This window comes from Marmota flaviventris, chromosome 2, assembly GCF_047511675.1.
Source record: "Marmota flaviventris isolate mMarFla1 chromosome 2, mMarFla1.hap1, whole genome shotgun sequence".
Taxonomy (NCBI): domain Eukaryota; kingdom Metazoa; phylum Chordata; class Mammalia; order Rodentia; family Sciuridae; genus Marmota; species Marmota flaviventris.
In genome coordinates, this window is record NC_092499.1 from 166,578,331 (window position 1) to 166,601,361 (window position 23,031).

At 36.3% G+C, this 23,031-nt stretch overlaps 1 protein-coding gene across 4 annotated transcripts in view; it reads right to left on the reverse strand.

The window, feature by feature from the left end:
• Positions 1-211: 211 nt before the first annotated feature.
• The window catches only part of Btbd3 (BTB domain containing 3), a 42,005-nt gene continuing 19,185 nt past the window's right edge, over positions 212-23,031 (reverse strand). For 2 of the 4 annotated variants that reach the window (XM_071608725.1, XM_071608724.1), the window contains exons 2-5: positions 8,233-8,506; positions 7,655-7,745; positions 6,978-7,096; positions 212-4,170 (exon numbers count right to left, since the gene is read on the reverse strand). In XM_071608725.1, the coding sequence (XP_071464826.1) occupies positions 3,138-4,170; positions 6,978-7,096; positions 7,655-7,745; positions 8,233-8,375 (1,386 nt within the window). In that variant the 5' untranslated portion in view covers positions 8,376-8,506 and the 3' untranslated portion in view covers positions 212-3,137. Of the gene's footprint in view, positions 4,171-6,977; positions 7,097-7,654; positions 7,746-8,232; positions 10,764-23,031 lie in introns of those variants that run through there. The other 2 variants (XM_071608723.1, XM_027921615.2) reach the window with 2 other exon arrangements.

Genomic DNA, 23,031 nt, shown 5'->3' on the forward strand with positions numbered 1-23,031 from the left:
TGCAATTGATTAACATATCCATTGTTCTCCTATGCTTTTGCCTCAAAATTTTTACTTCCTTAGGGATCAAAGATATCTGAATACTTAGCAAATAAATGCTCCTACAAAATAATTTCTGTAAAATATAGTGGCACCAAAAAGTGCCAGAATGAAACTTTTACTATTTCAAGGAAGTGACAAAAATGCTAAGAAAACAAATCTATGAACCAGTTTTATTTTATTTGCATTTAACATGAGTATACACATTCATGTGTCTAACAAGATCTGCACTGTTACATTAAAAATACAGTACAATAACATTCAACATGAGGTACTTCATATTTATATATTTTTCCTTCATAAATAATGTTGTAAGCTGCTAAAGTCAAGCACTGATGCATAAGTTGCTACAGTGTCTTGAGTTAGCTGAGCTTATTAAACACCTTAAAAAAAACAAAAACAAAAAAGACAGTTCAGTGCAATAATTATGTAGAAATTAGACCATTTACTTAAATACTATTTTAAGATATGCTTAAAGAATGTTACATTAGAACTGCTAGCCTAGTTACCCTTTATCCCCAGTATGAACAATGACAAAGACTGCCAGATACATTGGGAAAAGCATCTACAGCGTACTCTGTTTAATAAAGTTGTGTTTATACACTAGAGTTGCCTGCCTTGTCAGAACAATGGTTTCTAATTTTAAAAGCTACAAAATTCAAAATTACCAAAGAAAACAAAGCAAGCACATTAGCTTTCATTCCATTTTGTTGAAAATGCAGAAAGGAGACTTGGTCTAAAATATATACTTTTTTATTCTAAATACAATTTTCAAATTTTATCCACAGGCCAATCAGATGGTGAAAGTGTTTTTTTTTTTTAATTTATTTATTTATTTTTTTATTTTTCTTCTCTTAATTGACAGAAAATTAAGTTCTTCTATACCCAGCGTACAGGATCTCATGTGGCTTTCGGCAGCCTAGCTGTGCAGAGGGCAACTCACGTAACAGGAGTGCTGACAGAGCAGTGAAGGAATGACCCCACTCTCAGGCGGTCCATCACACTCACCCTCTCAACTATGAAATTAATGCTGAGTAACATTTCTTCTCCTCTGGCTTCACGTCAAGTGCCTTCTAACCAGTTTTACCATTTTTCATGATAGTTATGAGTTACTGAAATGTTTAACCATAATTTTAGAATAGAATCCTTTGCACAAGTATTTTTAAGTGAAAATTTATCTTTATTTCATTAATGTTTTGCCAAAACTACAACCTGTCATGTCCATAATAAGATAATTCTAGATAGCTGTTCTGGCAGTATTCATCTATAGTCACCAGTAACAACTTTCAGTCAGCTATGCTAACAGATGTAGGTAAATGGCAAAAGTGATTAAAACAGTTCCCATAATCCAGTGTTCTCCTCCATCAGGGACACTCGCCAAAGGCGACAGGCCCACATCTACAGAGAAAAAAGCAGCCCAGAAGCACAGTGAATAAGCAAGGGCAGTCACTCATTGGGCCTGGCTGGGGACAGCAGGGGGACCATTGTGTCCCACCTCTCACTAACCAGGCAGGGAGGAGGGAATTCCTGAGTTGGCAATCGCACTTGCATGCGCATGGGCACATGGGCTCACAGGCACACACACACCCCAGGACTAACTCCTGGCCCCAGACAAGCCAGTTTCAGGCTTGCAGAGCAGGAGAAGGAGGCGGCCAAGGGACCACACTCTAGGTGGCGGAGAAGCCATCTCAGGATCACACTGAGCAGAAAAGCTGCCCAAAAACACATGGATTCTTCAACTGGCAGTGATCACACTGGGCACTGCCAGGGTCACAGGCACCAAACCAACAAAAGCCATCACTGAAGGAGAATTTTTTAATGAGCTTTTCCTCCTTTGCTTATATTAGCCATGGACAAATAAGAGAGCCAGATGTGCTGCTGATGCAGTGAATTCAGGGACAACAAACTCTGTTACTCCAACCAATTTCTGAAAACCCTGCAGGCATATATTGGCACTTTAAGGTGGCCAGAGGCCAGATTCTAGCAGTCCAGAATGAGAACAGAACTATAATCAACAAATAAAATAGCATATGGTCAAAGATTAGATAAAGTATATTTCAAATAAAAAAAAAAAACAACAAATAAAAGTATTTTATGACATTAACAATGTAGTGCTACAAAACCAGTTGTTACTCCATTCCTCTAAAGAAATGTTTGGTCCTCTTTTAAATGGGGGAAAAGGGATCAGGAATTCTATACAGTACGATTTATAAAAACAAGCAAATGATAGGGACCCAAAGCTATGTGGCAAGAAAAGAGTGCCTTTTTCAAACACATTATCAATTAAAGTATTTGTAGTATGGGATTTTTTAGGTTCTCTTTTAAAACCTTTACTGTAAATTAGCAGGCCTGCAATTTTTTTCTATTGACAATAAACTTTTATAATTTCATTACTTCCAAAAGAAGTGTTCATATTGTGTTACCTTGTCTTCTTAAAAGAATATAAGTCTCCTTTGCCTATAAAACACCACTCAATTCCTTAGTTTCTTATTTTACACTGCCATTTTGAGTTAATGTGTAATAATCTTATTGGTTTAAGATTAAAAAAGCAAAGTGAGAAGCAACAACTTTAAAAGAAAAAAATGTAAGAGCCAAACATGACTACTTTCTACATTCTAAATTATTACTTATTATAAAGTAAAATTTCTCTCAAAATTGTACACTGAGGTTTATCTGGTTTTTTGGGGGGATGGGCTTTGTTTAAAAATAACTCTTGATTGTTATTATTTTAGACTATTTCCATTCATCAAATAAAATCCAAAAGGAAATTTGAGGTGATCCAAAATTTTCTTTAGAGACATGAAACTGGGAGGTCGGTGGGGCATCTGAGAGAGCATAATCTCTCCAGGTGTATAGACGCAACTCTGAAAACCACAAAGCCTTAGTAAGAACTTGGCTCTTTTAAGCATATAGTTAAAAGCGGAATGCTGCATTTTAGCCTGTACATAATTAAAAAGGGTAAAAGAAATTAGAAACTGCCTACCGCTTCATTCATAACAAATTACCTGCACTGATCACATATCTGCAGATGAGCTAAGCATCAAGCAAGGAGGGGCCAGATGTGCACCCGAGCTCACACTGCTTGGGGAAGTGAAGCTTTAAGCATAGAATATAAGTTCAGGGATCTGCCCTCCCTGTACCCCAGTGCCATTTGTGCTATCTGAGGAGCATTGAAACTGGACAGTCACTTTGCCACACTGAACTTCCGTCATGCCTTCTTGTCCAAAGTAGCTGAGTTCATTGCCATCCAGTATCACACTGGCTGTGTAGAAGGTGTCCGGCTCGATCTGCACAGGATACTCAAACCACACAGGGAAGGTATTGCTGGATCCATCTGAGAAGTACTTGCTCAAGTTCTGCCCCAGGACAACACCCTGCCGCTTGAGTTCAATCTTGGCACTGTATTCTGCAGAACCACAGCTGGAGCCATACAGCCCAAAGCCTGCAATAAACACTCTTTTATCAACAGCAAACTGGATGCTGTCACAGCGACCCCGATAGCGCCACTGGTTGCTCCTATAGGCACAAGACTGGAAACGGTGACAGCGCTGGGGGACAAGGCCCTTGCGGGCTTTACTCACAAACTGCAACTCTGGCTTTTTGGCCGCAGTGTACCAGAGGAAGATGTCATTGGTCTCATTGAGAGTTAATACTCCGGACTGGGCAGCACCATTTGCAAAGTCATCAAGGGCCATTGTGGGTATGCGGATCAAGTACAGTGCCTTTCCTAGGACCTTACGTTTATTTTCAATGCTCAAGGCTAGATCTTGTCGCTGGCATTCTACTTCAGCCCAGTTGAGAGCTGCCTCAAAAACCACGATTTCTTTGGCATTCAGAGTTTCCCTGCGGAGGATACTTTCTAGTGTCTGGAAGTCGATATCACAGAATCCCTCAGACTTGAGAGCTAACTCAGCCTGGGCATCGATTACCTCCCAGCAACGCTGGGTCAGATCAGGCTCCTCGAACAGACAGCTCTGGGAGAGGAGCACACAGGCATTCTTGGCGCTCAGGCTTGTCTCCAGGAAATTAACACAGGCTCTGGCAAGGTGAGGGACAATGTATTTTTTGGCAGCATACAGTGTAGCCAACACTGTGTCAGCAGCCAAGTCAATTTCATCACAATAGATATATCTGAAAGAAAACATACAATATATAAATGGAATTTTCACAAAATGAGCATGCTCAGCAAGTAAAGAAGCAACTATTTTCACATTTGTTCCAAGAACATCATCTTATGTGACACTTATTATAAACATGCTTAAAGAAATATCTGAATTATATTTATAAGTTATTACTATCTCAGCTCAGTAGTAAGTTTGTATCATGAAAGGCATTAACTTAGTATTACCATTCTGGCCTATGTTTCACATGCTATATATAGTGTCTTCTCAACAAAAATAGAAGATACTGTAACTATTCAAACTTGACTCAACATCAGAAAAAATAGCAAAATTGTATTACATATGTTATATTTAGATAAAAACAAAATGCCTTTACTACTATAATTTCAGCATTAACCCTATCTTGATGCTTTTGGATTTCTCCTAAAGATTAAAAAAAAAAAAACTGATACTAAATATTTTTCAAATAGATCCAAGTTCACAAATAATCAAATATGGACTTCAATTCTACCCTCCAGGTTACTTAGAACACAGCAGGCTCTGTGCCAGTTTATTTGTTTAATTCAAAACTTCTAAATTCCCCCCACATATATTCTTTTCACCTTCAGAATTAAAGAATACATTTTTCCATATGTATTAATTAAAAGACAAAATGGGAAAACTTAAATGTAGAGTTTCTATGTCAATAAACCACACTTTGTGGTATTTTAGAGGATAGTGATAGTTTCTCAAAATGGAATGTGAAAGTAGAAATTATCTGCTTCTGGTAGATGGTTATGGTTAACATAAAAAAAATAGAAATAATAACATTTACCTTTAACTTTTTCTAGCTAAAGTGCTAGGTACTTTATCTGAAGTCTTCCTGTATTTATTTTATTTCATCTTAGTAAAAGACACGTAACTCAAAAAATCAGCAATACCTTCTGTGAAAAAGTAGAGAAATTCAAGCATGCAAAGAGAAAAATGTCCACGATCACAAATGAAACCTGCCCTTTTGCTCCTAGGAAGCCCTTCTCCTCTCTGATAGGCTAAGCCAGATGCCATTTGACAATACACTTGCAGCTCAGTTCTGCTTTGACCAAGAGCCAGGACTTTGGGAAGGATCCTGGAACATGGTGAGTAGGTTTGTAACTCTTACCCTATAATTGTCAAGGGCACAGTTATCCCCTTGACAATCTCTTCTCCTGGAATAGTGGCTTCGCACAATGTACAAGGAAGGAAATCTGGTCATCAGTATCACAACTATGGCATGGCAGCCAAAGGCATCTTACAGCATCTCTGACTCCTACCACTTTATGTGGCCTGTGTGTACAACTTTAAAAAGCTGTATTAATACATGGTCTAGGTGATACAACTATGAGAAAAGACACTTGACCAATGCTGAATCAAATGAGTTAGGTAAAATGTAGCTCTTGGCCATCTTGCTGCTTCCTAATTATGCACATGTCTAGAACAACTCAACAAAATACTTGGCTGTAGTGAAGCCCAAAATGCTGAAGTATTGCTGCATTCTGCTCAGCAAGAGATAATACTGTCAAAGACACTGAGTTGACTTCCTCTGATGGAGGGTGGGTGAGAGGACCCTTAGAGGTAAAACTGATTTCTGCACGTACTTCTCTAAAAGACCACAAAGATTAAAATTGGTGGATTAGTTTAGGTTTTGGTGCTTCACATGCTTACTTGCCTTTCATTTCCCTATATTCCACTGTGAAAGTCCTAGTCAACAGCAATTAGATTTCAGAATTTTAATATGAATAAAAAATACGTTTAAGCTCTAGAACTATAATTTTTCAGCAGGTAGTAATAAGACATAGCAACATTTTAACCATTAATGGGAACATTGTCCAACTTGTTGACCCACTAAATGATTTTTTGAACAATAATTTTATTTATTTCAGTGAAATGAAATCCCTAGAGCAGCAGATGACCTTGAACTCAGTCTTTAGTGTCCTAGAAATGAATGCAGATTAAGAGAAAGCATATAATAATATTTAGAATAACACTAAATTTTAATAACAGGGTAGACTATCACACATTGTCTAGCACTGGTACATAGTACAGAAGATGATTCATGTATCTGCTTGACATATACTGGAAGCTACAAAAGACCCACTAGATAAAAAGCTAATGTAAATTAATATTACATATACTTTTGTATTTCTAGATTACCAATTGAAGTTTTTCTGTATACATCTACATGAAATCATAGAAAACGATTTATAACTTCCAAAAATTTCTCCTCTAATATCAAATGCAAATGCTTCTTATTCTGGAGAAAGTGTCCAATTTTATAGAAGAGTAAGTGTACCGTATTTGTGCAAAAAGATCGGACTAAGTCAACAGACAGCGAATTCTACATTTGCTGTTAGGAGATAACAACTCAGAAAACTTAGAAGTCTTCCAAATTGTAGTGTTTAAATAAGGTATATAATTTCTGGAATTGTGAAATAAAAATGTATTTCTTTGAAGACTTCTTCACACATACTGATTTCAGATAGAACATGTGCCATTAAACAATGCCTACACCTGAAAGTTATTTTTCTTTAATTACAAGCCATTAAGAACCAAATTGCTATACATGCCACTTGCCCCCACATCCTGTGCCAAGGTGTGGATAAATGCTTGGATCATTCCACATGCTTTCCAATTAAAGATGAACAGCAGTTTTCTCCAAAAACATGTACAGGATAAGCAGCACCCTCTTTCTTCATCAGAGTCTCCTTTTTTTGTTATGCAGAACTTACATTTAACTTTGAAGCCAGCAGGGTACAAATATAGCATAAACAAACTCTTTCCAAACATAGAAATAATGCTTACTTCAGCATGGCGAGAAAAGCAGCAGGTTCGACATCTGGTATACGGATTTCATCTTTGTCCTCGGCAAGTTCTCCGTAAAACATCGCATGGAACACAGAGCTCCCAACAGCTAAGACATACTGTGGAGAAAGGGAAATCTTATTTCATGCACTAAATTGAAAGTGTTTTCAGCAAATCAATCCAGAAAAACAACTCTAAGCAATCAGGTTTAGTGGGCATAGAGTACCTAAACCTGTTCCTTTGAAAAAACCAAGATACAGGGTATTTGGCAGGGAAATATAAGATGTTCATACAAAATAGCCTCTATGCTAATTATTTCAAAGCTTTCAGAGATTAACGCAGGGGTCCCCTCATTGCAACATAAATACAATAAAAGCTTATCTCACTATTTCTAGGAAAGGGGTCAATACATGACTTTCCTAACCTGTCACAACAACTTCCCAGGGCTGGAGAGTTAAGAGGGTATGTTTCTGTGAGAGATATAAAGCAGTATAGTAGGAAACAATGAAAAAATTAAGCGTGGTCAAAGCCCTTTGGATAGGGTATGCTTTCTCTGTAACTGGGGGAAACATGCACTGCCTGCCATCGGCAAGCTGCCCACACCAAGTTCCAGGCTGACTGAGAGGGTCCCTTTTTGTAAATCTCAGGACAAAACCGGTAATGCAGCTGTTGCTTACTTTGTGTCCTGGCAACCGCTGAGTCCCACCTGGTGGCCCAACCACAAAATGTACATCTGCCATCAAATCATTATTGAACATCACCGCATTTCTATAAACAGAGGCAATTCATTAATTCATAGCAGCCAGCATTCTTAATCCCTTTCTCCAACATAAAAAGACTCACAAGCTAAGCAACAGTTTAGTAACTTCATAGCAAAATTTAAAAAATAAAGATTGAAACTAAACAACTGTGTTTGTAGTTATTGCAAACACACAGGAAGTAGCAAAAGTTTTTTTTTTTTTTTAAGTTATACAAACTTTTCACAAGGCTAAGGACAAATTAAAGGTTTCTATTTTTCATGGCCTATAGAATATAACCCTGTCACTTAAATATTACAGCTTGCAAAAACATTTTTGTCTAAGAGGAAAACAGCTGTACTGTTTTGGAAAAGATACAAGGCAGTTTTCCATTACCAATAAAGCTTCTGGGAAAAGAGGAAACACAGATTTGTGTTAAAATACATTACAGGTTGTTCAAAAGCACAAACTTCAACACAGGAAAACTTTTAAAGTACATGTGCTGGCTCAGTACTTACCTTTCTCTAATGGTGGGATACAGACCCTGCCAGTTGGGGGCCGGGATCAGGTTGTTGTTGCTGAGATTCTGCTGGTGGTACTGCTGGACAGTGGTGCTGCTGGAGTTAGCTGGTTTTTTCCGGGGAAATATATCAGCAGCCATCTTCTTCTTCTTTTTAGTCTTCAAGGTAATTATTTCATAACAAACTGGGGGCAACTTGCTGCTGCTACTGCTAGTGCCGCTGCTGTTATTTGCTTTCTTTGAGCTTTTCTTGGACCTGTTCTTTACCGTCTCTGGAAGCATCAAGAAGAAGGTGAGACATTTCATGTTCTTTTCCTTGTCATCTACCATGAGTACAGTATGTTTCTCTTTACAGCTAGATATCCCAAACTGGTTCAAACATCAAGGAAAACAGGCTGGCCGGAGCCAAGATGTTAACAGAAACCAACAAGCTGATATTTTGCTTCTTTTCTCAGCCAGGCAAGGTGACCTTTTCACTATGTTGAATAGAAACTGGCTTTAAGTTTTATCCAGTACTGGGTCTGTTAAATACATCCCCATCATGATTCCTGTTTCTCTTACTTGCTCATAAAAACAACCGTTTCCTAGATCACCTGAAAACGCTACACTGAGCGAAGACGACAGGCACAGAGCTGTAGCACTTGTTTTCTGAATTAGGTTAGCAAGATGTGCTGGAGCCGAGTGAGTCTGTTCAGCCAGCTGAAGTTGTGTGGTGAATGGATCGGAGGAGAGTAGGTATTACAGCCCTGCAGATGGAGTCAGACAGCCAGTGCTTGGAGCCAATAGCTGAAGTCACCAATCATGATTGGACCAAGCAAAACAGTGACACCTATTGTAACGTGCATAGTTCTGATATTAAAGGAACAGCAGTTGTATTCTCTGTCTACTGTATATTTAAATAAGATAAACAATGTATGAAATATATTTGAACATAGGAAGAAAGGAGTTTATGCCCACAAATTTCTCTTTAGTTAGAATATACATTTTTATTTTTTCAGCTAAACAAGCAGATCAAATTAACAAAGCATAGGACAGACAGCTATTTCTAGATTTCTGGTAAAAATATTTTTTACAGCAGCATTTAGTTTCAAATATTTTAGACAAAATCCTCTATAGTCTGTAAGTTTCAAAGGATTAACAATAGCAAAACCATATTAAACATATTTATTACATCTGAAAGAGGAAGGAGGTTGTTTTTCCTTTTCATTTTTCAGTGTCTTTAAATGCAAGTTATATTCCAGTATAAAAGAAGAGAACTAAGGCCATGTGTTCATTTTACCTTCCAGCGTTCTCTAGCTCCTGTCTTTAACAGGACTCCCAGGTCACAAAACATTATTAATTAAGATAAGATTATACCAGTAGGCTGAGCTGCACTGAAGCCTAAGACAAATTCTAGATGTAAAAATAACATTCAAATGAGATAAATCTGGTAATCAGTGTTTAAAGGCTGTAATTCACTAAAAATATGTCAGATGGTGCTCTGTTCTGGATCTCAAAATTCCAACTTAACTGTTATTTCCACATTTAATCTTGTTATAATTTTAAAGAATATAATCTACAATTTCTAACACAGAGCCAATAGTAAGGCTATTTAAGATGATAAATGTCTGATGCTACCTAGTTAAAATGCAAACAGGTTCTCTCTGCTTTGGATCAGAATATAAACTACTGTATGGTTTTCAAAAATATGAATCCTCCAACAATTTCTAGTAAAAAACAAAACCAGAAACACCTGCTGTAGAGTCTTCATATGCACATTTATTTGTAAAGAGGGACTAATGGAGATATTTAATCTCACCCCTATCTATTTGGATTATTCTCATTTGTGGGAAGCACATCAGCCACTTGCTGCCCCCCACAATCTAATGTACCCTTCTCAACCACAGCCCTGATTGTTGCATTTTATGTAAGTAATGACTAACAAAATGAGAACTTAGCATATGAGAACTATTAGTGTTAATATTATAATTAGTAATCTAATAAAGATAATTCCAACAATTTTTAAACTCCCAGAATACTAAATCACTAAATTAAAACAAACAATATCCTCCTTTCTGTCATTACTATTATTCTAAAAACTATTTCAAAGACACTGCAGAACACAACTGTGTAAAGAGAGCCACAATCTTTAGCATAAGGTTACCCATCCCGATTTTATATGGACCCTGAGTGCTACTAATTTATTGCAATTATTGTATTATCAATCACAGGGCTAATATATCATACATCTATACATACAAATGACCTTCAAATACATTTTAATGAACAAAGACAACGGGATCTGGAAAGGAGTTTAAAAAAGCACCTGGAAAAAGGCATGAAGAAACAAGTAGGCTCCAATTTAGGTATCTACTCAGAATATGGTTAAACACCAAAGGATTTCAATTCTCCATGGCTACTGAACTTGGATCATATCCCTCCTCAGCAAGGCCCCACCCTGGGAAGGCCCTTCTGACAGAAATTCATCTCACAAATCTAGTATCTGGCTTTTCAGGTCAGAAGTAATCAGGATGGAAAGAGACACCAGCCACTTTGAGGAGACATCATTAACTAGCAGATGAATGAGACAAAACAGAAAAACATACAACAGCACCATGGAAGGCTTTGTAGTTCTTATTCATTTTGCATATAGCTCAATATTTACCACAAAGAGAGCCTCTAAAAAAAATATGGCTTTTGCAACACTAAGTTGAAGAAAAAAAAGAGTATATGCAAACACTTTTAAGAAAGAAAATTCTATAACATTTAGAAAATGATCTTTCTGAAATTAAATATTCTAGTTATGTGGAAAATTAAATTTTGTAGAAAGGCTTGAAAATCCCAGTTAAATGAAGTAGTGCTAAGTCTGAATCACCTAGAAAAGTGCTGCAAAGAGGGGTATCATCAATTTTCACTCAGGTGAATGTTGGGGCAGATGAGAACAGCTGTTTAAAATCAAGACAACGGGGGCTGGGGTTGTGGCTAGCATGCGTGAGGCACTGGGTTTGATCCTCAGCACCACATAAAAATAAAATAAAGGTATTGTGTCCACCTATAACTAAAAAATAAATATTTAAAAGAAATAAAATCAAGACAACAGAAAAATGATCAGACAGCTATCTTTTCTTGCCACAGTAATAAGTCGGGTAATACAAGTTCTTGCTACTAAAAGTGTAGTCCTAAGATCCAAAGTAGCATCTCTCAGGAGTGTTTACTGAAACCCACAATCTCAGCCAGATTCTGCATCACAATCTGCATTTTAACAAGACCCTTCACATTTATAAATGGTATGGAATTCAAGTTTGAGGAAAAAACTCACAGAGAAACTAAGGACATTATAGTGCCTTCCCAAAGATCCCACACCAACATTTCAGCTCTCAAGTGAATGAACAAAACAACTCAAACCATTTTAATTTGATTTTGAAATAAAAATTAGCCCTCATATCTTGTTCTGAAAGTCCTTCTAGTTAAATGTCAACATTTTAGGAATAGGGGTGCAGACAGCCAACTGAGAGGGCTTAGGATATCTGCTAATCCTATGGAAAAGAAGTTTAAGATCAGATTATTTTAAAGGATAATGACAGAAATTATTTTAGTGGGAAAAACAAAGGATTCAAAAGTGCCAAGTGTGAAGCAGATGAACTATCTTTTTAAAATAATCTACTTCACAATTCTGTTTCAAAAAATTAGCAATGCAGCAGGGTAAAATTAGTAACAAAGTAATATGGTTTAATCCTAGCTGGACCACTTGAAGTAACACAGGGACAGCAGGGATTTAAACAAATCATTCAGCCTTTAAGGGCCTCAGTTTCTAGTTATAAAGTGAAGAGGTTCATTTACAATAAAAGAGTGTTTCTCATCTAATAGATGAGTTTCTCCAACTTTATACTCAATCCATAGTAAGAAGGACATTTTATATTCTGACAGTATAAACACACATAGATGCATACAAATCAAAAGAATGAACAAAACAAAATTTACTCTGATATTTTCTACTTTATTCTTTTGTTTTGTTTTGTTTTAATCTTGACCCATTCAATTGTTCTCATGATCACAGTTTAATAAACATTGATCTAGAGTATTTTGAGGGGCATCACCAAAGAGTTTACCAACCAGAGTTTTTTTCTATCAAGAATTTGGACCAAGAATACCAGATGGAAAAGTAAGGCTCCACCCACAATGGGGTATCCATGAAACCTTTCAACCTGCAGGTAAAATTGGCAATGTGCATTTATTTTTCTGGAAAGAGTAATGATAGCTTTCATCTATCCTTTTGAGTAATCCATGACACCTAAAACAATAAAATCTCGTGAAAACTCTAGTATTGATTTAAATATACAATTTTATGATTTATTCTCCCTTGATTAAATATAAACAGTTGAAAATCCCATCTATTCAGTCTATAACCCAAACCTATCACATACTGGGTTGAAGGACAGTAAAGGATAACAGCCTAAGACCTACTGTCACATTTTAACTCTAACATGTCTTTCCAACTAGCATTCCATCACTTGTTCTTACACTTACACTTCCTGGATTTTATAGCTGCTCTGAGACACAGTAAATATCTGATCAAGAAACCCACCAATCTTTAATGAAAGCATTCCCAAAACATACCATGCTGATTATTATTGCATGTTGTGCATACAACAGGAAAGATTAGGAACCAAGCTCAAAACTTGTAAGTTAATAATAGTGGGGTTTCAGTTCAGCTTACAAGCACCACAAAGTTATATCACCATGATCGATTTCATTCAATTCTCAATAATGACAAAATTACCAATAGAATTTAAGGTCCAAAAGAAGGTTTACAAGCTGTCCTACCTTTAGTACAATTTTACATATACAGATTGGGAACATGAATGAGATTTGGAATTGAAAGGGACTCTAGAAATCATGTAACACAGCTGTTGGCTCACAGATAATGCAAGGGGATATCAGAAGTTTGTAAAGATTGGTGAAAAGTCCACAATTAAGTAGTGGGGCAACACCTGAACTAGAAGGCAGAACTGCAGGCCACGTTCTGTTTATTCCACTCTGATTTTCACTCACAGTAATCAGTCCATATCCTTACACAATGTTCTGTTTGTATTTCTAATCTACTGTATAAGAAAAATACATGTGCAGAGTTCAAAGATGAAAATCATGAACATGTACCATTCACAGTCCTACAGGAGCACACTATAGGAAAGAATGCTGAGACACTTTCTGGAAAGAAACAGGAAAGAATGTAACAGGAAGGAAGAGCCAGGAGGAAGCCTAGTGAAAAACAGAAGAGGCTCTCCACATAAAATGAAAGTTAGAAAACCAATCATTCACAGTTAACATCAAGTTCTACATCCACAACTCACAATACTGGCAACTCTTGTTTAACTTGCTCTAACTCTGGACTCTGTCTGGACTTGTACATGGTTTACTATAAGACACCTAAAAAGTAACAGCAGTGAGGTTAGCTGAGGTTTAAACAGGGCAAAGCAGAATAAAAAAAAATCACTTTAAAAAACGATTCATTGCACATAACAAAGTAGTTTTATCTGATAAATCAAAATGAAATAGTATTTTGTTTTCCTTATTTTTCCTTTCAATACTAAGCAAAAGTTAGTTATACTTGTTGATTTGGGAGGTAAAAACATAAGTGACAAAATATTGGCAGTTCATAAAGATAGTAGCAGCTGCTGGAAAACAAACTATATGCTTGCTAAATTTGGAAATAAATATGGAATCAAGCATTGGCAGCATATATAGTGAAAAAAAGCAAGAGCCAAATGACCTTAAGGCTAGTAACTTAGGATCTGTGAGTCTCATCTGCCAAATGGGTAATTATATCCAGTTCACCCCTCTCATGTTTACAGTAAATGCAAAATTATATGTTTGTAAAAGTACTTTGATAAAGGTGGAAAACACTACAAAGGTAATCTCTATTAACATTACTTGTGATGCAACCAACAAAAAACACAAAACCCCAAATAAATATGGCTCCCTATCCTTGTACTCTTCCAGGCTGCATAGCTCCAGACCTCTCTCTCCAAGCCTGCCTCTTGCCCCATCTGTACGCCACATGGGTCCTGAATGGCTATAAATCTTGCTCTGATTTTGCAAATGAGGGTCAATAATCAAGATGCATTGTTTTATGTTTTGATCAGGTCCACACCCAATGTCTGAATCCTTAAAGCTGGACTTGGAACCCACATTCTAGGCCACTGTGGACTTCAAACCACAATGATGCCCTGGTATACCTACCTTCTGACAAAGCCTGAAGCTGCAAGCAGTCTGTCTAACCAGCCACTCTATAATGTCTATGCTAGCAACTCAATTTGGCCTCTCTCAACAATGAGCCAGTACGAACTATAACGTCAAGAGTAATAACTAATATAAGCCTTTGAGCATGGCATACCTACCCAGAGCTGTCTAGAAGGATGAGGCTCATGGTCAGTTTTACCAATTCATCTTCTTATCACAACACAGACCTCCAGTTAATCCTGAACTGTATTTTTTAAATTTAGGGAGAAAAATGCCTAAAGTTAGAATGCGACAATTCTCAGGAGGCAGGAACAATGATTCTTTTTAGAATTCTATATGCCACTTAACAAGATATTTCATGATTACAGCTCTTAAACATACTGTGTCTCAGGTTGCACCTTGTTTGGAATACTAAACAACTCATCTAAATTCCAAATTATTCTTTTATATGTTAAGTGAAATGATCTTGAAAAGGAATATTTAAAGTTTATCATGAGAGACTCTAAAGATAGCTACTTAAAAGAATATAAGTTCTTTTATAGAGTTTAAGATACTTTGGTAAAAAAGTAGTCAACTGGAAATTGTTACATCATATAGATGATCTTATAGATTTCCTCAAATATGTGATTTCTTTTCTGATTCTGGCTTTCAAGGATTAAAGAAACTATATAATATTTGGCAGAAATAATAATTTAAAAAGTTTCCTTTATTTTTAATATTATGATTATGACCTTTACACAACTAAAGTGCTATGTGTAAATAATGTGCCGTATTCTATTGATTATATACTTCCCCACAAACACACATACATTTTAGCATCTCTGAAATTAGGTTGTATCTTATAATTGATGGCATCAACTGAATATAACTATTAGGATTTTTTTCCTTAGTGTACATAAAACAATGGCATATCATAACTAATGGCACTTGACAGTCAGTGAAATAAGGGAAATTTTGTGTAATTCAAAAGAAAGAAAGGAATTTCTTCTTTAGGTTTGTTAATTATTCCCTTAACCAAGCAAAATGACGGCTCAGAATTCTGGCTGAACTACATTAGAATAATTGAGCCTTCATCAAGTAGTCATTTGATAAAGTATATAATCACAATTCTCAATTGAGACTGCTACTATGACAACCGTTGATATGGTAGAAAATCTAGATGGAAATCTCAAAATGAGAACTTCCATTGCTAGGACTGGTAAGAATTCCAGCATTAATATAATCCATTTCTAATACTCTCCCATAGCACACAATTATACACGTATATAAAACTGATTCAGAGTCTATAACTTTCTGGGCAATATTTGCTGAAGAAATTTATCAATCTAAGATTAACTTAAAACAACTTCATATAAAGCATAAACCTAGAGCTAAATGAGTCCTTAAAAGATACTGAGTACTTTCAAACTTCAAACAAATAGAATCTAAAAATGTTAGTTTAAAAGGGAGAAATATTATCATATTATAATGATCCCATTACATACATATATCGACTTTCTGTTAGGTACTTAACACAGTTTAACTAAAGAAATGTCCAGGGCTCAGGAAGTCTCTTCTGAAAAGCCTTAAAGGGAGATCTTCTGTTCCAACAGGAGTTATATCCTACTAGAAACAGCTGGAACAGAACAACCTCACCCAACCATTCTGTAGCTTTTTCCAAGTCATTTGCTTTAGATGACAGAGGAAGAAAATCATGCGTTTTGATCAAAGAAAACAAGCTAGTTCCAAAGATACTGTTTACTTTGGCCGGTGATTTTTTTTTCTGATATTAGGAAGATAATCAACAAGAACATCTTCACAATCATATCAAAATCCAAAGCCCCTGACTTAGGTACTTAAAGAATATCTTACTCTGCTTGGGAAAGTCACCCCTTTCCAGTGAGCACATGCAATGGAATAAAGATTCTAGCAATCTCCAAACCACTAAATATTCTGCATCAGTCCTGATTATTAGTGAAATTGCAAATGTCACAGTCCATTTTTTTTCCAACATTCACAAATCCTAGGGAAAAACCTTTATGAGAAATCAAAGATTCCAAATTCAAGATAACTTTGTGTATTGTTAAAAGTTATCACCCAAGGGTGCTTAGAAAAATTTTTTTTCTCCCATTCTTCTACTTATCCCCCACCTCCCCAAATACCTGAATGAGACAAATAACCTTAGATTTCAAATTGTTTTGAGAAAAGGCAAGGCCAGAAAACTCTGAAAGACATTTTTTTTTTTAATTTTAGCAACACTTCACAGAAAAGACCCATTACAATTTTTTATTTTGATTATCATAAGGGTCTCACTTAATTAGTACTTAATGAAACATCATCCTTCATTTCTACAATGTATGTGATTAAAATGAAACATGGTAATTAAAGAAAAACAACACAAGATCTAAAACTAAGAGGTCTGCTATGCTGAGTGAGGTATGAAAAATACTACTGTAGGGAAAAGAAAAAAGCTGTGAAATTAGAGACTACTTTTACTATCAACTTCCAACATATCTTCTCTTAAGTAGATACCAAGAGATGTAATCAAAGTCACATTCATTACTAAAATGAGTAAAATTATTCCCCAACAAAAAACACTATGTGGCATTAGAAGCCTGTGACAGGGTTAATGTAGAAACCAACTTCTGGCAAAAACTCAAAGTAAAATCTCTCCCAAGTCCAAATTAGAAAATGGTTTATGCTACTTGTAATTAGTTTTAACCTATATCCCCTGGGCATGTTTTGAAGGACCCAATATTAAGGTACAGTGTACTATAAGAGCTGGTATAACCTTAACTATATCAACACCAAGTAACCTTCAGAGACTCTTCCCATTTGCTGCAGGAAATAATCTGGCACTGATAAAGTACTCCTTTGTTGCTCTCATCCCTCACACTGTTGTAATCAGACTTGAAGCTGAGGAGTTTATATACTTAGCTTGACTTCATGTGTCAGAACTAAAAAAAAAAAAAAAAAAAAAAAGGTATTCCAAACAAAAATTAAAGTCTAATAATATATTCAGCAGGTCTATTTTTCATTTTTGTAATTAAGATCTACTATTTAAGTAGGCCAGTACTTGAACTACCCAGAGGTATAAAATAAAATAATCTAATTGCTCATAAAATAATACTCAAAGTTGTCTCACTTATAAAGTCAAGACTATTCATGGAGACTTGATATTAATTTGGGTTTCCCCAATCTCTACATCACACAGACACAGGCAGACAGCCTTTATATGTGGACCTCAACTCTAATGAGCAGACTAAAAACATTATAGTCAAAATACACCTTCAAAGGGTGGCGACTCAACTGTCAGTACCCACATTTTGTTTTAATAACATAAGCAGCAGCCATTTCTTTAGTTAACAGTTGCATGGACTTATACATATGAGATCCATACTAATGATGATAACTGGAACCAGACCAAGAAAGAGCAGAGAGTCTCTGAATATAGTTTATATTATAGAGAAGAAAAAGCAGTGAGGTTGGCACGAAGAAATGGAGCCATGTGCAGAGTGAAAAACAGTCCATTTTGCAGGGTAGGTGAATAAAGAAGACAAGTCAAAAAAAGCTACCGCTGACTGGAGCAATGACAGAGCTCCATAATGCACAATTCGTGTGGCTTACCCTCACTGAGAAAGCTAACATTTGAGTCAGTTTCCTCTTCTATAAGTAGGTAGATGTGGGACGACCGGATTTATTAAGAGTTTAGTACAGGAATCCTAGTTGATGTCAGTATTTGCTTAAAGTAATACCCCCTTATAGAATTTAAAATAAAACATTTTCCAAAAGACAAAAAAAAGCCAGGTACAGTGGTGCACACCTGTAATCCCAGTGGCTCAGGAGGCTGAGGCAGGAGGATTGAAAGTTCAAAGCCAGCCTTGGCAACTTAGTGAGGCCCTAAACAATTCAGCAAGACCCCATCAATAAATAAAAATGGCTGAGGATGTGGCTCAGTGGTTGAGAGCCCCTGAGTCCAATCCCCCTTAGCATTAAAAAAAAAAAAAAAAGAAAGAAATATCAAGTGCAGAGAGTCTCGGAATATAGTTTATAGAGAGAAAAGGCAGTGAGGTTGGCAGGAAGCAATGGAGCCACGTGTAGAGTGACAAACAGCCTGTTTTGCAGGGTAGATGAAATCAAGAAGAAAGTCTCTGAATATAGTTTTATAGAGAAGAAAAGGCAGTTTAAACTATGTGCAGTGGCAAAGAACCTGCCCAAATCTAAACTGTACTTTGTGATGCTCTTCCTACAGAGGTTATCAGGTGAACTGAGAGTAGGCTCTTCTGCATGCCAAATGCATGCAGACAAAGCATCTACCCAGAGAGGGTAAATTTTATCTCACATTTCTCAATGAGGGGAAGCCACTTGACTTGCAATGCATTTTGGATCTCCGTGACCCCACTCCAACTCACGATCAGTTCCTTTGATTTGTTCTTGTCATTTACTCATTCTGTAACCAGACAATACTCTCACATTACAAATGGTTCCGTTGCTTTATACCATCTTCACTGTCTTTTCTTTTTTTTTTTAATTTTTTATTGTGGGTTGTTCAAAACATTACAAATTTCTTGACATATCATATTCCACACTTTGATTCAAGTGGGTTATGAACTCCCACCTTCACCCCATACCCAGATTGCAGAATCACATCAGTTACACATCCATTGATTTACAAATTGCCATACTAGTGTCTGTTGTGCTCCGCTGCCTTTCCCGTCCTCCACCCTCCCCCCTCCCCACCTCTCCCCTCCCCTCCCCTCCTCTCTCTCTACCTCCTCCACTGTATAACCCTGAGGGTCTCTTCTTCCCTACTAATCCGCCTATTGAAAGTTTACGTGTCCTTCAAGATGCGGTCCACAGGGTAGAAACCTCAGCAAGGGGACTGGGGTTGTAGCTCAGCAGTAGAGCGCTTGCCTGGGTTCAATCCTCAGCACCACATAAAAATAAATAAATAAAGTAAAGGTATTATGTCCAACTAAAACTAAAAACAAACAACAAAAAAAGAAATCTCAGCAAGGAAGGTTTCCTGATGCTTCCAGACACTCTATGGACAACTGCAATACTTTCTCACATTCTATTTTGCCTTAAGTTGCCTGACAAGAGTGTTCATTATCTGAGGTCTGCACCCTATATTTCCAATGGGAGCTAACAGTGCCACACCCACACACCTGGCTTTTCATTGGTTATATAAGAAAAGGTTCAAATCCAACACTCCAAGTCCAATTAGCACTCTAGATTGCATTTGTGAAGTGCAGCTAGTCTAGAGATAAAATTGTCTGAGACTGAGGTTTATAATATGTTTTAGTTGTCTGAGTTGCAAGTTTAAACTATGTGCAGTGGCAAAGAAACTAGATACCTATTAAATGTGTCCTGGGGCTGTCCTGAACATGTCTAAGCACAAATATAGAATTATAATACTACATTCATCTTGCAGCTAATCCAAATGAAAATACTTAAAACTCAACTTAAAGCAAGTCCCTACATGTGCTCAAAGTAAGGCTTCATTAGAAGTCTAAAATTCAATGTAATGTAGATAGATATTCAGAGAGAAGTATGGGTTAACCAGAAATAAGAATCAATTACCAGGACAAAGCTGTTTTTATCAACCAACTTCAATTCATGGTCTGGCATATTTATTTATAACACAAATAGAGAATTTTGGTGATTTAATGAACTGGAAAGAATGAAAAATTCTCAGTAGCTCACATGAAAGGAGTAAAGCAATAATATGAATAATCCCCAAAAATGGATAATTAAAAAGACTTTTTATGTGGCTCTGAAATGTGTTTCGTCTGTATTTAACACTGAATGGATGAATTTCCACTACATTAGACACACCCAATCTTCAAACAAAGTAATAAAATAGGCTTGTGTATACAGGGCAGTCTACAAACTCATGCTTCCTCTGCAAACAAATCACACTGCTAGTATGGGTGATACCTCATTTTAGATGACTGCAGAACTTGGGCACAAGCAGCAAAAATACACTATTTATCTCTCTGCTTTACTAAAAACCAGAGTGTAATCAGGCATTTGACTTAAAATAATAACAACTACCACCTCAAATTCTCAACTTCAGTCTATAGTCCCTTACTATATTGTATCAAAATAACTGGAAATGGTAATATCAATAATGAACTACCTAAATATTTTGGGCATGGCTAGAAAGTCTCTGGCTGGACTACTCCCTTTAGCAAAGGAAACTTATACCACCAAAAATGATTTTAAAAACCATTAGCAGTGCTGAAAATGTAAACAAACTGTTTTAAAGTCACAGTATGAGTTTTATTTTGGTCAAAAAGAAAAAAAATAAAACTGTTTAAATGTTCAAATAGCAAATTCAATTAGTTAGAAAAGTTTTTCTTAGAAGGTGGGATGAAGTAAATATATTCTGAGTGTGCCTGTAGCATATGTGTATGATTTGAAACCACTAATCATTTTAAGCAATTCTGAACTTCACCAGTTAAAAAAACGTATCTGAAGTAGGCACAAGTGACAGAATCCCTCGGAAGCCTCTCAGCAACATCTGGTCCGAGTGACACATGACTAAAGGACCTCATAGGAGGCCCATTTGCTTCAAACAGAAAGACAGGGTTTTCTTCAGAAGCTCCCAAACAAAAGGACAAGTTTTCACTATCAATGCTTCTGGTTCCTTAGCCAATTGAAGGTCACCCCAGGGAACCCTGAACAGCTGAAGGGAAGACAGGCTCAAGGGCCCATCCAGTCACCTTTTCTTCTCCATTCTTCACCATTCCCACCCACATGATGGGGGATTTAGGCAAGTAGTGAAACAACCTGGGTGAATGAATGCAGATTAGCTACTGTACTTTACCAAAGTACTGTTTCTTGAGGAATCATTGGGAGATACATCAGTAAAAACTGTTTAATTTATTAAACATCAACCCTTGAGTACATACCTTCTTAATATTCTGTGTCACAAAATGGGGAAGCATGCATAAAACATTTCTGATGAAACTGAAATAGAATGGCTGCCTTCTATTTCTTCTATTGAGAAAAAAACACTTGTTCAACTGTGTTATGAGTCAAACCAGTAGCTTTTTTAAAACATCAGTGTCACTTAAGAGAATAAAGTGTGCTTATTCATACTGAGGTATCTGGCAGACATTTTCTCAACAATGAATGAAGTCAGCCTGTCACTTCAAGGAGAACTGACAGTATTTATTGCTGATGATAAAATTCAAGCTTCAACCAAAAATTAGAATTTTGGGAACCTTGATTATGAAACCATGAGTCTGACAGCTTCCTAACACTTAGACTGTTCTGATGGGAGCAGTGATAGTAGATGAATGTGATTTATTTGATATTATATAATGAAAAGTGTCAACATCTGAAAGATTTGCATTACTCAGTGAAATAACGTTTCCTAATAACAATGTAATTACTGTACAGAATCACACACTGATTTTAAAAAATCCATTCAAAGTACAAACAGATCAATGGATTTTAGTACAAAAATTGTACAAAACATTCACAGATACAGTTTTAGATTCCACATGCAATTAATCCAAACACTACCATTTATCAAGTTTGGGTGAGGTATCACATATACACAATTATCTGGAAAGGTTTTAAAATATTCGTTTCTTGGGCAGGGGATATAGCTCAGTTGGTAGAGTACTTGCCCTGGGCACCACACACACATACACACACACACACACAAAAAAAATCCTTACTTGTCCAGCTACTTTATCTGGATAGGGTCAGATTTTCTTCATATGTTTCAACCAAAATAGCTACTAATTTTTAAGTAAATATTTAGAATTTTTATATTTCAATTTCTACTCCAGGAAAGATTAATAGGTATGACTCCCACAAACAAGTTTTCTGGACTTTTCAAAATATTTCAAAGTACAGAGGGTCGGTCCTAAGACCAAAATGTATGAAAACAACTGATGCCAAGATTCATAAGTAGTTTGGATTTTATTGGCAAAAACTTTCTTAAAAAACTATACATGATCAGGGCCAGGGACAGGTTTTTACACATACCTGTTTTCCTATTTCACTCAACTAGAAAATAAGAACTAATTCTTAGAGCATAATTTTCAACCATTTACTCCAAAATAATTTTTTGTACACTGTAGACAGACTGGAGGATGCAAGAGAAATATGACAATCTGTGCCACAAAAACTAACATCAGCAGTCAGAGCTAATATTCTGTTGTTCATTACACTGTGTGGCAGCTTGGCACTGCCAAATCTCAGAAGATTCACAGACTATGAAATGCAAGATCATTTTAATTGATACCTTAAGTTGTTTTAAAAAAAAATTAAATAAGCTTTTGAGTAGACTCTATTCCTATAAACTTCACACACACACACACACACACACAAAAAAAAAAAAAAAAAAAAAGAAGAACAGAAAGGAAACAAATATTTTTCTACACATTGCTTTCTCCTATACGAAGCAGCAACCTCTGCTGCTCTCCAAAGTAAGCATGGCTGTCGATGTTCAAGAAAATTTTTTCACTGTTTTTTCATTTAAAGAGACACATTTGATAGAAACTGCTTCTCCCATCAGTGTCATTTTATTATCTACCTAAATATTATACTGATACGGTTGATAGTAGATAGTATACAA